General features: G+C 46.7%; 1 protein-coding gene across 5 annotated transcripts in view; it reads right to left on the bottom strand.

The window, feature by feature from the left end:
* ARSG (arylsulfatase G) overlaps positions 1-17,495 on the bottom strand; it is a 163,791-nt gene that overhangs the window by 84,422 nt on the left and 61,874 nt on the right. For all 5 annotated transcript variants that reach the window (XM_073005092.1, XM_008011996.3, XM_008011997.3 and 2 more), the window contains exon 3: positions 1,659-1,846. In XM_073005092.1, the coding sequence (XP_072861193.1) occupies positions 1,659-1,846 (188 nt within the window). The remainder of the gene's footprint in view (positions 1-1,658; positions 1,847-17,495) is intronic.

Consider the following 17,495-nt stretch of genomic DNA (forward strand, 5'->3'; position numbering starts at 1 on the left):
GGGAGGGGCCGGTGAGGTCAAAATAGCTCCAGAAGAAGCCAGCCCCCCTACTGCAGCATAGGGGCTGAGTCTGGGACAGCCTGAAACCAAACCCTTCCTGGCTATGAGGTTTATTATTTATTTACTTATTTGTAGATACGGGGTCTCACTATGGTGCCCAGGCTGGTCTCGAACTCCTGGGCTCCAGGGATCCCCCTCACGTCAGCCTTCCAGAGTGCTGGGATTACAGGTGTGAGCCACTTTGTTCAGCCAGCTGTGAGGTTTACACGGATGCCTGTAACTGGCCTAGTAAGGAGAGTCAGCCCACAGTGGCAGTTTCACAAATGGTGTCCTGGTGTTGACGTTGTTAACATAATGACTCCTTGGGGTATGCGAAGAAAGGGATTGGTAAAAGAGAAGTGTGGGACCTTAATTGGTCTCTCCTACAGCCTGGGACTTGCCCCTTCTGGGACAAAGAATACCACACTCCAGGTTGAGCTTCCGTAAAAGGATATCAGGCTCTTTAACCCAGAGTGGGACAAAAGGGCCAATAGCAGAGGCAGCAGCCCTGGGTCTGGGTAGAACAACCCCCACAGGTTCACATGGTTCAGACACCCAAGGCATGCCCACAGGGCCACCCGCTTGTGGTTGCACCCTCCCTCTCTTGCAATTTCCTGTATGGTGGAGAAGGCAGGGATCCCAAGGAGTCCAGCTCTTTGAGAGTTAGACTAACAAATGCAGGCAGCTGAGGATACTTCTGGGAATACTGGGTTGTCTTGGCTCTTGAAGGGGAGAACGGCAGTGAGGCAGAGCCTCAGGGCAAGGCTGGGACCAGATATACCTGTCTAGACCCGGCCTCCACCCCTCCAGGTTAGGCAACTTCTCTTCACCGGTCTGCAACTCAGTTCTCTTGCCAATACAATGGGGGAGATAATCATCTCCATGCCAATAAATACTCAGCCCAGTGCCTAGCACATAATAAATGCTGAGTAAGAGATGCCTTAAAAATGTTTTAAAGGAGAGGAAGTCATTGGACAATATGGCAGACATTGCTGGTCTCCCAGCAATGCCCATGTCCCGTGTATCCTGCTAATAGAACTGTAGTTTTGTTCAAAGGGAGGGAGATTACCATGCCCAAGTTCAAGTCAGTCACTACAACGCTGTCCCCAGTTTCTCAATCTGGGAGTGCAGCAGTGAGGCGTGGCCAAAAGACCCAGCTCTGGCCAATAAGATGTAAGTGCAATTCTTGGGGTGCGGGTGGAGCTGAGTCACCTCCCTTCTCTTCTTCCTTCTTTGAGCTAAATCATGATTCAGGGGCCTAAAGTCACTGGATGGCAGTCATGAGGCAGCAAGCACGAGGACAAACACAAAACACTAACATGCTAAGGACGGCAGAGCAGAAAGATCGAGTGAGTGCACCTGGCTCCCGGCAGCATCTTTGAGCAGCTGAGCTATGAAAGCAACCACTTACCTTGAAACTTGCGGTAATGGGAGGAAAATAGCTCCATGTATGTTTTAATTCACTGTTAGGTCTTTTCAGTTCCTTATAGCTGAGGGCATCCCTAACTTACATAGCAAGACATGAACAGGAAAGCAGACAGGCAGTATGTTTGGTATTTGCAAACACAAGGCAACTGCCACCGCAGTAAATGCAACAGGCAGACGGGGCCCAGAGTTACCTATCATCCCAGTGACGTAACCCGCCTGCTGCAGCACCTCTGCCAAGGTGGTCTCGTTGAGCGGAAGGCCTCCCACAGAGGTGACTGCAAAGTTGTGCGTGACTCCATTGCGAAGGCCAAGCCGGCCAGTGAGCAAGGAAGCCCGGGAGGGTGAGCAGGTGGAGGCAGCTGCATGGAAATCCACAAACCTGCAGGGAAAGGACAGTGGTCAGGACCGCACCAACCACAGGAAGCCAGAGTAAAAGAAAAGGCAATGCCCACTCAGTTCCTGGGATTTCAGTGCTCAAAGATCAAAGATCACCTAGTCATGGGACAGGTCAGGAAATGGGATTTCTGGTTGGGCACGGTGGCTCACCCCTGTAATCCCAACACTTTGAGAGGCTGAGGTGGGAGGATCACCTGAGGTCAGGAGTTCAAGAGCAGCCTGGCCAACATGGTGAAACCCCATCTCTACTAAAAATTTAAAAATTAGCCAGGTGCAATGGCATGCTCCTGTAGTCCCAGCTACTCAGGAGGCTGAGACAGGAGAATCGCTTAAACCTGGGAGGCGGATGGCCAGGCGCAGTGGCTCACGCCTGTAATCCCAGCACTTTGGGAGGCCGAGGCAGGCGGATCATGAGGTCAGGAGATCGAGACCATCCTGGCTAACACGGTGGAACCCCGTCTCTACTAAAAATACAAAAAATTAGCTGGGTGTGGTGGCGGGCGCCTGTAGTCCCAGCTACTTGGGCGGCTGAGGCAGAAGAATAGCGTGAACCCAGGAGGCGGAGCTTTCACTGAGCCGAGATCCAGCCACTGCACTCCAGCCTGGGCAACAGAGCAAGTCTCCGTCTCAAAAAAAAAAAAAAAAAAAAAGAGAGGTTGCTATGAGCCAAGATCGTGCCACTGCACTCCAGCCTGGGTGAAAGGAGTAAGACTCCATCTCAAAAAAGAAAACAAAACAAAACAAATAGGATTTCTGGGTTTCAGGAAAATGAAACCCAGAGAGGTAACACAAGTAGTCCAAGTTTCCACAACTCATTCAAATGGATTTAATCCAACAAATTCAGTCAATCTTATTTATTCGAAGATTCCACATTTCAAATGTGCCTACTTACTAACGTTGTATTTTTTTAATCCCAAAATCAATACTTGAGGTGATTTAGGGTCATTCGCGGACATAGGCAGACCTGCAAAACGTTTGAGTAGCTTTGGCGCACACGTTCTCAGTGGAGGCTGAACAAGGTGACCCTCTCCCTCTGGTTTCAGCTCTCATATCACGCTGTAAACAAATGTCCTCACAGTCTATTTAGAGCCATGGCTTTTGCATTTTTGTGTTTCGTGTTGGTGGTTTCACTGTGGAAAATGGCCCCCAGATGTGTCTATGTGCTGCGTAGTGTTCCTAAGCGCTCAAAGGCTTTGATGTTCCTTATAGAGAAAATGGATGTGTTAGGACTGGGTGCGGTGGCTCACACCTGTAATCCCAGCACTTTGGGAGGCCAAGGCGGATGGATCACTTGAGGTCAGCAGTTCAAGACCAGCCTGACCAACATGGCAAAACCCTGTCTCTACAAAAAATACAAAAATCATCCAGGCATGGTGGTGCATGCCTGTAATCCCAGCTACTTGGGAGGCTGAAGCAGGAGAATTGCTCGAACCCAGGGGCTGGAGGTTGCAGTGAGCCAAGGTCACGTCACTGCACTCCAGTCTGGGCGACCGAGCAAGATTCTGTATCAAAAAAATTAAAAAAGAGTTGACTGAATCTATGACCTATTACTCTACGCCCAGTCCTTTTTTAGATATTGTTGAGAAATACAAAAGAAGTCTAGTCATTATCCTACCCTCAAGGAACATGCAGAAACAAGACATTGAGTGACAAGACGTGAGCACATTTAAGTCACAATAATGCACAATGGTATGTAATTAAGACCCCAAATAGATGGATAGAGCCACAGGAAATGCAGATAAGGAATGCTCTAGGATTGAGATACGGAGAAAGAACTTGATGACGGTCCAAGGATTAGAGAAATCTCCGTAGAGGAAGTGGCACAGAGGTTGGAATCAATCTAAAAGATGGGACTGTACGAACACTTCAAAAATCACAAGGACAGGCATTCCTGGTGGAGGAACAGCAGGATATTCTTATTTTTGCAAAAGGAAATACTGAAAGGATACACCAGAAGCTAATAAAAGAATGGTTTCCCACAAGGGGAGGGAGAAACAGTATGTGGAGGGGGAAAGCAAGGTTCTCTGGACTATGTTGTTATACAGTTTGACTTTTGCACCTTGCAAATGTTTGATATGGCCAAAATGTAGAATTAAACCGCAAGGGAAAAACAAGCAGACCCTATAATTTAAAAAAAAAAAAACCCACTGAAACAAATAAATCTAACCATATAATAAACAGTAATATGACCACACAGAGGAAAGAATCATTTCAAGTAATATTAGCACCCAGTGTTCTGGCTCTACAACATTAATGGGATATAATCTAAGGACAAAGAGAACCACAAAAAAAGCTTAAACTTCACTCAGTAGTTGTTCCATTGGTGGCAATGTTAGGTTCAGGATTTGAAACTATTTCATGTGATATGGTAGAGTAAAGCAAACAAGTAATTATATTAATGTTTTTAACCAGGAACCAAGATTTCCAGGGTAAAAGGTAAATATATAAAATAAAAGAAGATAATAAAAAACCTATAATGTTAAAATTAATGTAGAAGTCATTATGAACTCATGATTTTTAAAAATACAGATCTCCTTGGCTGGGCATGGTGGCTCATGCCTGTAATCCCAGCACTTTGGGAGGCCGAGGCGGGCGGATCACGAGGTCAGGAGATCAAGACCATCCTGGCTAACATGGTGAAACCCCATCTCTACTGAAAATACAAAAAAATTAGCCAGGCATGGTAGTGAGCACCTGTAGTCCCAGCTACTCGGGAGGCTGATGCAGGAGAATGGCGTGAACTCGGGAGGCGGAGCTTGCAGTGAGCTGAGATCGTGCCACTGCACTCCAGCCTGGGTGACAGTGAGACTCTGTCTCAGGAAAAAAAAAAAAAAAATATATATATATATATATATATATATATATACACACACACACACACAGATAGATAGATAGATAGATAGATAGATAGATAGATAGATAGATAGATCTTCTAGCTACTATCTGCTGAAAGAGCCTAGAATCATTGACACTCCTGTAGCAATGAGGGCGCTACACCCCTATCTTTGTTTTAAACACCATCTTGCAATAAAAGGAATCGGATCTCCTTGGAGAAATAGTTAATTCCAGATTTGAGCAAGGAGAAGTAACAGGGGAATCTAAGACATCTGCTTGTGCCAGGAGGCAAAGACCCAAGAGCCAACTTTGAGGGGCTCCCGCTGGCCAAACTTGGGAAAATGTGGGCATCAAAAAGCAATTAGGCCCGGCGTGGTGGCTCACACCTGTAATCCCAGCACTTTGGGAGGCTGAGGTGGGTGGATTACTTGAGGCCAGGAGTTCGAGACCAGTCTGGCCAACACGGCGAAACTCCGTCTCTACTAAAAATACAAAAAATAGCAGGATGTGGTGGTGCATGCCTGTGATTCCAGCTACTCAGGAGGCTAAAGCACAAGAATCGCTTGAACCCGGAAGGCAGAGGTTGCAGTGAGCCGAGATCGCGCCACTGCACTTCAGCCTGGGAGACAGACAGAGCAAGACTTGGTCACATACACAGAAAAAAGAACAATTAGTGTATTTGATTGAAGGCATGAATAAATAAAAATCCATTAGTCCATACTGACACTCAGAAAAATTCATTTACCACCATTAGAAAAGCATGTTATGCCAATTCCACACCCTAAAAATTCGTAATTAAACATTCATCTTGACACTTTAGAAGGACCATAGTAGTCATCACTAGGTGATGAGGGAAAGCACTCCTTTTCAGAAGCATGCCGGGCAGTCGGACGCAGGGAAGGGATGGCAGGCTCAGGAAATCACCATTTTTGCAACCCCCTCCCCACCTCACCCAACCCTCACCTATTTTTTTTTCTATTGGGGCAGCCAAACCAACGCATCTCCCAGCTAATAACTGATGATCAGTGGATGTGTTGGGAGTGGTTGTTCAGAGTGTCAACCTCGGATCACCATAAATTGGACAGAGCTGGCGATCCCCACCTTATAAAATGATTAAGTTTGGTGTCATGCACAACGGGTACCCTGACCTCGTACATCTCCTGATGGGATGCAAGATGAAGTTTATAAAATCAAGGATTCTTGCCAAAAGCATTTACCCTGAATCTAATCAAACCTCTAGATCTAATTTCCAGGTTACAGGAAATACAGCTCATAGAAAAACAAATTAAATGATACCACAAGGAAGTAATTTAACAAACCAGTATCTTGATATTCTACAAGAAAACTGGTCTAGTCCCTTCAAAAAGTCAGTATCATGGGATAAAATGGGATTGGAGTGGGTAGTAACCTACATTAAAGGACATTAAAGAGACAAAACCAAATGTAATATGTGATCCTTGATTGGCCTGCAGTTCAAATAAACTAACAACACGTTTGGGGATAATTAAGGGAATTTTAATACAGACCCAATGTAAGATATCAGGGAATTTTTGTTCATTTTCTGAGTATAATAACAGTATTATAAGCATATGGAAGAATATTATTCCTCTTTTATATATATATATTTTTTAATTTTTATTTATTTTTCTCTTGTTGAGACACAGTCTCGCTCTGTCGCCCAGGCTGGGGTGTAGTGGTGCGATCTCGGCTCACTGCAACCTCTACCTCCTGGGTTCAAGGGATTCTTCTGCCTCAGCCTCCCAACTGAGAGCTGTAGCTGGTAATAGAGGCACGCGCCACCATGCCCAGCTACAAAGTGGCTAATTTTATGTTATGTATATATCACTTCAATTTAAAAAAAAAAAAATCCTACAGACAGAGGAAAATGCTCAGAGAACCTCTTAGGAAGGGGCCTTGGCCCATTAAGTGGCTGTCAGGAGGTCTTCAGGAGAGAAAGCCACTGATTTATAACAAAGGGATTCATTTATCATTTCACTCATCCCAAAAATATTTACTGAGCAGCAACCGCTACTAGAGGCAGACCCTGTAATCCATGTTAAGGAAGCAAAGACACGGTCCCTATGCCCAATGACCTTCCAGTTTCATTTTCAAATGAATGTCCAAGGAGCTCATTTCCATTTTACAATGAATAGTTAACAGCTAGTTTTTAGCTTGAACTATGAACAGAGCGCTTTACATGTGCTAAATCATTTAATGGCATTAAATGCCCCTAGGATGGGCTCATATAAGGATTCCCATATATAGATGAAGAAACTGAGGCAGGGGGAGATTAAAGACCTTGCCTCACACTGCTGGAAGGGGTAGAGCCACAGTCTGTATCCAGGCAAATCCAGTCCATGTTCCTGGCCGTGGCACTATGCAGTCAGGTATCCAAGGGCACACCCTGGGACTCAGGCCTGTCTGATTCCAAATCCTATGCAGGTGTTGCCATTAAACCACGCTGCCTCTACTAAGAACTCCAGAAGCTTGTCTTGAAAGTTGAAGGGAAGGGGCAGGGGAGACTCGCCCACTCCACAGCCAGTCTTGGAAGGAGGAAACCCCCAAGAGATAAAGTGAAGTTTTAAAGTGGAGGGGAAAATGTGCCCAGTCCCCCTGGCCTAATGTAAGGGAGGAGAGAAAAATGAATTTGGCCTGGGCATGAGAAGAGACCTTGAGGCTTTACTATCCAAAGATAGGTGTGGGACACACACATACACTAAAAACACACATATATCCAACATGCATGCACACACACACACATCTTCAAACACAGCTCAATGTGAACTGAGGAAAGTACTAACTGGGCCTGGGGAAGGCCTCTTGAAATCAGATGACAACACAGGAATGATCTATTCAGGGAAGCCAGTTTTTCAAGGTTTTTTTTTTTTTTTTTTTTTTTTTGAGATGGAGTCTTGCTCTGTCGCCCAAGCTGGAGTGCAGTGGCCGGATCTCAGCTTACTGCAAGTTCCGCCTCCCGGGTTCATGCCATTCTCCTGCCTCAGCCTCCCGAGTAGCTGGGACTACAGGCACCCGCCACCTCGCCCGGCTAGTTTTTTGTATTTTTTAGTAGAGACAGGGTTTCACCATGTTAGCCAGGATGGTCTCGATCTCCTGACCTTGTGATCCGCCCGTCTCGGCCTCCCAAAGTGCTGGGATTACAGGCTTGAGCCACTGCGCCCGGCCCTTTTTCAAGGTTTTTATACCTTAAAAACCATCTAAAGAAAAAACAGGCACCTGAATGCCTGGGGGTTTTCTTTGGAAACCTGCCTGAAGACAGAAGTTTCCTGGAGCAAACCTTGCTGGGATTCTAGGAATGTATGCTTTTGGAAAGAAGAGTTTCTGCTGGCTGGGTGTGGTGGCTCACACCTGTAATCCCAGCACTTTGGGAGGCCAAGGCAGGCGGATCACCTGAGGTTGGGAGTTTGAGACCAGCCTGACCAACATGGAGAAACTCCGTCTCCACTAAAAATACAAAATTAGCTGGGTGTGGTGGTGCACGCCTGTAATCCCAGCTACTCGGGAGGCTGAGGCAGGAGAATCGCTGGAATCCAGGGGGCGGAGGTTGCAGTGAGCTGAGATCGTGCCATTGCACTCCAGCCTGGGCAACAAGAGCAAAACTCGATCTCAAAACAATAAATAAATAAATAAATAAATAAATAAATAAATAAATAAATAAATAAAATAGAGGAGTTTCTGCTTAGCTTCCTAACACCTTCCAGGAGACCCGTCTTCATCTGCCTTTGGCCTCCCTGATGGTTGTTATTCTCCCTCTATTGTGGAGCTGTCTTCCTTTGTCCATCTCTAAGATGTTGGATGTGCCCAGGCTCCCTCCCCAGTCCTCTTTTTACTTCGAGTCCACTCACACACTCTGGGAAGTCTCAGATAGCCCCAGTCTCTAAACTAATGCCTAAAAGCTGATGATCTCCAAATCCGTATTTCCAGTTCAGACTTCGTGCGGAGACCACCTTCGCTCCCCTCCCCTCCCAGACAGCTCTTCTTGGCACCTTAAACACAATAATCCAGGGCTGCTCTCAGTGTCTTCCCCTTCAAAAATTGCTCCCATCTGCCATCCGGAGAGCAGTGCCACCACCATCCACCCCACATCCCAGTAGAGAACCCATCAGGGCTGCCTAGATGCTTCACTCCCGCTCATTCTCCATGTCAGGTGGTCACCAAGTTCTATCAGTTCTCCCAGATCTTTCCTTCCTCTCTGCCACCCATGATATCAGCCTCCACGGAGGTCCTTAGGAGCTAGAGTCAAGGTTATTACAGGAGCCTGATCTTCCTGTCACCTCACGTCACCCTTCACACTAGTACAAATGTTTTTCTTTCTTTTTCTTTTCTTTTCTTTTTTTTTTTTTTTGGTTGAGACAGAGTCTTGTTCCATTGCCCAGGCTGGAGTGCAGTGATGCTGCAATGTCAGCTCACTGCAATCTCTGCCTCCTGGGTTCAAGTGATTCTCTTACCTCAGTCAGTCTCCTGAGTACCTAAGATTACAGATGCGTGCCACCATGCCCAACTAATTTTATATTTTTAATAGAAATGGGGTTTCACCATGTTGGCCAGGCTGGTCTCAAATTCCTGGCCTCAAGTGATCCGCCTGCCTTGGCCTCCCAAAGTGCTAGGATTACAGGCATGAGCCACTGCACCCAACCCAAACATTTTTCCATAATGCAAATTTGATCACACCAATCTCTTATTGAAAAACATGATCTTGGCCAGGCGTGGTGGTTCACACCTGTAATCCCAGCACTTTGGGAGGCTGAGGCAGGCAGATCACCTGAGGTCAGGAGATCGAGACCATCCTGGCCAACACAGCGATACCCCGTCTCTACTAAAAATACAAAAATTAGCCAGGTGTGGTGGTGGGTGTCTGTAGTCTCAGCTACTCGGAAGGCTGAGGCAGAAGAATTGCTTGAAATGGGGAGGCAGAGGTTGCAGTGAACTGAGATAGCGCCACAGCACTCCAGCCTGGGTGACAGAGTGAGACTCCACCTCAAAAAGAAAAAAGAAAAGCATGATCTTGCTCTTGCTGCTTCTCTGGGCTTATCTGCTGCCCCTGATGCCTGCACATCCAATGCTCCCAACACACCATATTACTCCCATGCGTCTGTGCCTTTGCACACGCTGTTCTCACCACTGGGAACATCTCTCTCCACTATCCTACCTTCTGTGCATTGGCAAATCCCAGCTGTCTTCAAGGCCTAGATCAAATGTTCAAATGTTAGCACCTCGATGACATCCTCGCTGATCTCTCCTCCTGCAACCTACCTGTCACATCCCAACACCCACACAGAAGCGGGGTCCCTCTTCTCCATGTAATTATATATCATTTGACATGTCTCTCTTTTTTTTTTTTTTTTTTTGAGACAGAGTCTCACTCTGTCACCCAGGGTAGAGTGCAGTGGCGTGGTCTCTGCTCACTGCAAGTTCTGCCTCCCGGGTTCACGCCATTCTCCTGCCTCAGCCTCCCGAGTAGCTGGGCCCGGCTAATTTTGTTGTTGTTGTTGTATTTTTAGTAGAGACGGGGTTTCACCTTGTTAGCCAGGATGGTCTCAATGTCCTGACCTCATGATCCACCCGCCTCGGCCTCCCAAAGTGCTGGGATTACAGGCGTGAGCCACTGTGCCCAGCCCTCTTATTACTCTTATAGCTGACATTTATGAAACACTTACTTTAATCCAGGCACTTTTCCAAGCACTTCGCATACATTAAGTCATAAGCATCTGTTGCCCCGGCTTCACTTTGGTCAGAATTTGTAGCTCTGTACAAGCTGGCCCAAGCTGACTGGTGTCATCTCTTTATCCACCACAGCAGAACCAGCTTCATAATTCATGGAACCCAGTAAAATATGAAAATCCAGGCACAGTGGCTCACGCCTGTAAGCCTAGCACTTTGGGAGGCTGAGGTGGGCGGACTGTCTGAGCCCAGGAGTTTGAGACCAGCCTGGGCAACACAGTAAAACCCTGCCTTTGCTAAAACACAAAAAATTAGCTGGGTGTGGTGGCAGGCGCCTGTAGTCCCAGCTGCTCGGGAGGCTGAGACACAAGAGTTGCTTGAACCCAGGAGGCAGAGGCTGCAGTGAGCTGAGATCATGCCACTGCACTCCAATCTGGGTGACAGAGTAACACTCTGTCTCAAAAATAAATAAATAAATAAATAAATAAATAAATAAAATTTAAAAAAAAGAAAAGAAAAAAAGAGAAAGAAAACGCAACGTCCCTGGTTCAAGAATCACTAAGCATTTTACGATGGTGACAGCAAAGCCTGCAACCAAGCACAGGGTCTAAGAGTGTGCAACTGCCCAGGCCACACTGCCCCTAAAGCTAGCCCTGCACAATGCCATCAGCCTTGTCTTAAACCTCTCAGCCCAATGGGCTTCCCAGGCCAGGAGAGAACTACCCGTGGGTCTCAAGGCCCCAGACAGTGCTCCCATGTGGCATGTGGTAGCTTCCTTTGCAAGTTTCCACAAGTTTATCTGGGCCTTCTTTAGATTTTTTCCCTACATGCCAGTTATTCCTATACCAATCTTCCCTCTCAGTAAATAGCACCCCCCCTACCCTGTCACTCAAGTCACAGTCATCCGAGGTTTCACTCATTCCCTCCTCCCTCTCCACGGCTAAATTATTAGCATGTCCTACCAACTCAACTTCCAAATATACCCAGAATCTGTCAATTTCTCTCCATCTATCTGCTCATGTCCTGGTCCAAGCTCCTATCACCTTGTACCCAGACCCCAGGGTTATCGAACAACCCTAGGGGCCACCATTCACACCACAGTCCAGAGGTGAGCTGTGTACAGTCTCCCCAGCTATAAGCGGCAGCCCTACTTACTCCCCACTTCCGATTCCTGTCTCCAATTCCCCCCCCAACCCGCATTTTCCATGGGGCACCCAAAGTCATCTTTAAACATTTTTTTTCTTTTTGAGACGAGTCTCACTCTGCCACCGAGCCTGGAGTGCAGTGACACGATCTCAGCTCACTGCAACCTCCACCTCCCGGGTTCAAGCAATTCTCCTGCCTCAGCCTCCCGAGTAGCTGGAATTACAGGGGCACGCCACTACACCCAGTTAATTTTTGTATTTTTAATAGAGACAGGATTTCACCATGTTAGCCAGGCTGGTCTCGAACCCCCGACCTCAGGTGATCCACCTGTCTCGGTTTCCCAAAATGCTGGGATTACAGGAGTGAGCCACCTTGTCCAGCGTCTTTAAAAATGATGATCACCTAGCATGCTTACGTGCAGCCCAGGACAGCTTTGAATGAGGCCCAACACAAATTCATAAACTTTCTTAAAACATTGAGTTTTTGTGTGTGATTATTTTTTTCTTAGCTTATTAGTTATCGTTAATGTTAGAGTATTTTATATGTGGCCCAAGACAATTCTTCGTCTTCCAACACGGCCCAGGGAAGCCAAAGGATTAGACACCCCTGTGATTAGTCCCTGGCTGGAAACCCTTTAATGGGTTCTTATTGCAGTCAAAGCAAATTTGAAGTCAGCACAGTCTACAGGCCCCCCATCACAGCCTCCCAGCAGGGGAGCTGGAGCACAGTCAGGCCCAAATGAACCACAGGTTTTCTGAGATTGTGCTCTTCTCAGCCCCTGGGGCAGCCAGGTGGGGCCTGGGGCAACTTGAGGCACCAGAGCTGTCCAATGTGGCTCTGTCTGTTCCCTGCCCAGCTCCACAGAAAGCAGTCCCCTTACAGCACAATGCAAGACAGCCCTCCACTGCCAGCCTCAGTGGAGGTCCTTGGAAAGGGACACAAATATCACTAGTTTCCAGGTGTGACATGACAGGGGAAAGGTGGGAACTTGCCACCCTGGTGATCCGGACCCTGTGTGGCATCAAACCCCTCCTCCCCAAGCTCTCTCCCCTCCAGCCAGATGAGGTGAGTTGCTTTTTCTAGAACACCCCCAGCTGGTTCTGGCCTCAGGCCCTTTTTGTGTTCCCTCTGTCCTGATCACTCTGCTCTGGTCTCCACAGGGCTGGCCCCTCCTGGTCCGCTGGGCTTCCGCTCTCATTTCGCCTCCTGGGGAGATCTCCCTGACTCGGCTACACCGGCAGCAGCAGCAGTGTTCGAGTTTGTCCCTAACCCTTATCATATCTGACTTTATCTTGTTCGGGGATTTGTCTTTTTGCTGCTGCTGGCTCCCTTATCCAGATCAGAGTTCCACAAGAGCAGAGGTGTGTCTGCCTAGTCTCGTCACTGCCCTGGGGTATAATTCCAGACCTCACGAACGCTGTTTCTCCACCACCAGCAGCTCGGGTCCTGCACTCTATCTGGTGAGACCTAATGATAGTTTCCCGTGTCATGCCCCACCTGGATACTAACACAGTACAGGACTCCACTGCACGCTAATCACACTAACACAACCTCCTGTCCTCGGTGAACCGGCCCGTGACCCATGAGCCAAGCAGGGCTATTGTGAATTTAAACTTGGAATTTTCTGAACCAGAGAATGAGAAAGAGCTCTTTTTTCCCCCTCTGGAATATCAAGCTAGAAGCATGCAACCCCAGAAGGGTAAGGGCTTCCTTGACTACCACATGGAGGAACTTGAAAGAATGGGCCAACTGGCTCAGAAGCACAGAGAAAAAAACGGAGGCTCTCAGGGGCCCCACCTGTGCCTCTTTTGTGTTTAGGTTGATCGAGTTGGGTTTCTGTCACTTACAACCAGAGAATCCTGGTTATTATACTGTAGGTCAGCTATCCCCCACCTTCCTGGCACCAGGGACCAGTTTCATGGAAGACAATTTTTCCACAGACAGGGGTTAGGCGGGATGGTTTCGAGATGATTCAAATGCATTACATTTATTGTGCACTTTATTTCTATTATTATTATATTGCAATATATAATGAAACAATCACACAACTCACCATAATGTAGACCAAGTGGGAGCCCTGAGCTTGTTTTCCTGAAACTAGATAGTCCCATCTGGGGGTGACGGGAGACACTGACAGATCATCAGGCATTAGATTCTCATAAGGAACATGCAACCTAGATCCCTCACATGTCCTGTTCTCAACAGGACTCACACTCCTGTGAGAATCTAATGCCGCTGTTGATCTGACAGGAGGCGGAGGTCAGGTGGTAACGCGAGTGATGAGGAGCGGCTGTAAATACAGATGAAGATTCACTCACCTGCCGCTCACCTCCTGCTGTACAGCCCAGTTCCTAACAAGTCATGGATGCTACCGGTGGCCTGGGGGTTGGGAACCCCTGCCGTAGGTGATCCAGGATATGCCAATGAACAAGACAAATCGCTGCCCTCAAGCTGCTCACCGGTCAGTGAGGGAGGTGGATAATTTCATTATGTAAGAGGATTTGGAACACATGAAGCACAGGATGTTCTCAAAGTGCACCAAGTGTGTATACTTGTGTGTTGGGAAAGCATTTCTCAAAAGAAGTTAAGTGTAAGCTGAGCCCTAAGGTATACATAGACAGTAGCATTATTCGTCTTATTGTAACAAAAATATCTACGACGTACCAAGTGGCTACTACTCTAATCATGTTTCACATATTTCTAACTTTTAAAACACTCTGTAAAATAGACATCCAAATTCCCATTCTACAGAGAGGGCAGCTGAGGCAGAGAGAGTTTAAATAGCTTTCCAAGACTACATAGCTGGTATGAGCTCAATGCATCTTATGCCAAGGCCTGCCTCATCATGATGCCATATTGAAGACTGCAGACCCCTACGGTTAGGAAATGGCAAAGCCGGAATTTGAACCCAGGCCTTTCCAACCCAAATTCCTATGCTGTTTCCACTACAGCCATGCGAGGGAAGGCTGTCTGGAGCTGGGCCGGTCCGCAGGAGGTATCGTATTAACTAGGTCATCGTGTTACAGGGGCCAGCCTTTGGCTAGGAAAGTCCTGAGACTCACGCTTGGTGGTGCCAGCCCCGACAGCCTGACTCACATCCACACGAACCACGTGAGCCCAAGAAAGAGGCAGAATGCCCGTGACCCCATCTGACTTCCAAGGATGGGTACAGGAACCAGAATGTCAGTGTGGTCAACATGTTTTCTTCCTGTGCACAAGCTACACAGGAAATCAGAATCTGAAGTTTGCCTTAGTGAGTGTGGACTTCATTAATGCTAAGACAATTCAAATAAAGCATCCAAAAAGTCCTTTACTTTGTGAAGCTTAAGGGCCTTTTCTCCACTATAGATTGACTTTTTTTTTGGTCAGAGTTTTGCTCTGTTACCCAGGCTGGAGTGCAGTGGCATGATCTCAGCTCACTGCAACCTCCGCCTCCCAGTTTCAAGCAATTCTCCTGCCTCAGCCTCCCAGATAGCTGGGATTACAGGCACCCGCCACCACACCTGGCTAATTTTTGTATTTTTAGTAGAGACAGGGTTTCACCATGTTGGCCAGGCTGGTCTCGAACTCCTGACCTCAGGTGATCCACCCACTTCGGCCTCCCAAAGTGCTGGGATTACAGGCGTGAGCTACGGCGCCCAGCCTGTGGATTGACCTTTGACAGTGGGTCTGGGATACTCAAAGGCTGTTGAGCCACCATTTCCTCTTGCCTGGTTCCATGGACTGAATGTGTCCCTCCAAAATTCATATGTGGAAACCCGAATCCCCAGTGTGTCCGTATGTGGACACAGGCCCTTTAGGCGATAATTAGATTTAGATAAGGTAATGAGGGTTCCATCAGCTTCCAGGAGGAGGTAAGCGCATTTGTGAAAAGAGGACTTGGCTGGACGTGGTGGCTCACACCTATAATCCCAGCATTTTGGGAAGCTGAAGTGGAAGGATTACTTGAGCCCAGGAGTTCAAAATCAGCCTGGGAAACATAGAAAGAGCTTTCTTTACAATAATAATGATTCATTAATTAATAAGAGGGTTCTTTCTCTCTCTCTCATTAAGTATGTCTATGGCTTCGGGGTAATGTCAAGTTAATGTGAGTCCTTTTCCTAGTTTTCATTGACTTCTAAGACCTAGAATTTATAAATTAGAGTCTACCAGTGACTCAAACTATCTGAACTTCATTGTACTCATATGTAAGTGAGGATAATAATGCTAATCTTATAAAATCCCTGCAAGGATCTAATGAGAGAATTTATAAATCACATTGATAGGATATGGCACCAAGTAGATACTCATTCGAAATCTGTTCACTCCAAAAAAAAAGAAGGAAAAAAAGAAATCAGTTCTCCTTTCAGACCCTTCATGTGTTCCAATAATTAGGATGATAACATCAGAGAGAGAGAGCCCTCTCTTATTAATTTATTATTATTAATATTGTAGAGTTGGGGTCTTGCTATGTTGGCCAGGCTGGTCTTGAACTGTATTCTCCTTGTGAGAATATAGCAAGAAGGGGGCCATCTGCAAGCCGGGAAGAGAGCCCTCACCAAAACCTGACCATGCTAGTACCCTGATGTTGGACTTCCAGCCTCCAGAACTGTGAGAAATAAACATTTATTGTTTATGCCATACAGTCTATTGTATTTGTTACAGCAACCCCAGCTGACTAATATGGCTGGCCAGTGCCAAAAATACACTGCCTGAATGTTATCCCTGCTTGCCCAATTTTAATGATGGCCCTCAATGTAATCTCCCCTTGGACTTGTTAATGTCCTCATCTTGGGAACAGCTATCTTAATTTCTTTTTTTTTTTTTTTTTGAGACGGAGTCTCACTCTATCGCCAAGCTGGAGTGCAGTGGCGCAATCTTGGCTCACTGCAACCTCTGCCTCCCAGGTTCAAGCGATTCTCCTGCCTCAGAATCCCAAGTAGCTGGGACTACAGGCGCGCACCACCATGCCCAGCTAATTTTTGTATTTTTAGTAGAGACAGGGTTGGCCAGGATGGTCTCAATCTCTTGACCTTGTGATCCGCCTGCCTCAGCCTTCCAAAGTGCTGGGATTACAGGCATGAGCCACCGCGCCCGGCCAGCTATCGTACATTTCTACAGCAGGATGCAGTTTTGAGTTCCTTTGCCAGGTGTACGTTCCACGAGATGGGGCTTAGAGTTGCAACTCCAGCCCCAAGCACAGCACCTTGGTGGGGCAGCGCTGCCCCAGCAATATCTAGTGAACAAACAAACAAAACTTGGAGAAACTCAGGTGGTTTGATTGGAAAAAACATGTCAGTTCATTTTTCATGTAATCACTTAAGCGGATGCTTTCAGGGCTCAATGCCTTCCCCACTGTGTGTTAAAGTTCATAGCTTAACTCTCAGAAACAATCTCGTTTCCTTTATTTGCAATTCTTTGGAGAGGCTGTACCCACCCAAAAAAATGCAGCTTTATGAACTGGCCTGCACGTCACCTTTTTCCCCTTTCCTGGCCACTGTCTCCATTTAGTGGGACTAATTAATAAGCAATAAAATGACCTTGTTATTTGGAAAGCTTTCTTTTCTCCCAAGTCTATCTGGGCAGGCTCAGGCCAGTTCACCATCAGGGGTCCTAATTAAAGTCTGAAAATACATTGTAAAGCAAAGCTGCAAATACAGAGCCAGACATTACAGCAGCCTGTTAACAAGAAAATCAACGCAAATTAAGACACAGCCAGACAGAAACCAAAGCAACTTGCCATTGCATAAATTATGTGTATTAGAATCAGGGAACGCTAGCACTAGAAAGGCTGCCACAAAAGCTCCAGAGAGACATAACGTCGCAAAGTTAAGCGTGTCCAGCCTTCATTTACAAGGAATTTAAAATAGATGATGAGGCATTCTGTGGCAACTCTCTACATTGCTATGTGACTGGAATGAAAACTGTCTTTGCTCCATTCATAATTTAAAGGCATGGACGTGAAAACAGGTTTTTAAAATCTTTTGCTGTGG

This window comes from Chlorocebus sabaeus, chromosome 16, assembly GCF_047675955.1.
Source record: "Chlorocebus sabaeus isolate Y175 chromosome 16, mChlSab1.0.hap1, whole genome shotgun sequence".
Lineage (NCBI taxonomy): Eukaryota > Metazoa > Chordata > Mammalia > Primates > Cercopithecidae > Chlorocebus > Chlorocebus sabaeus.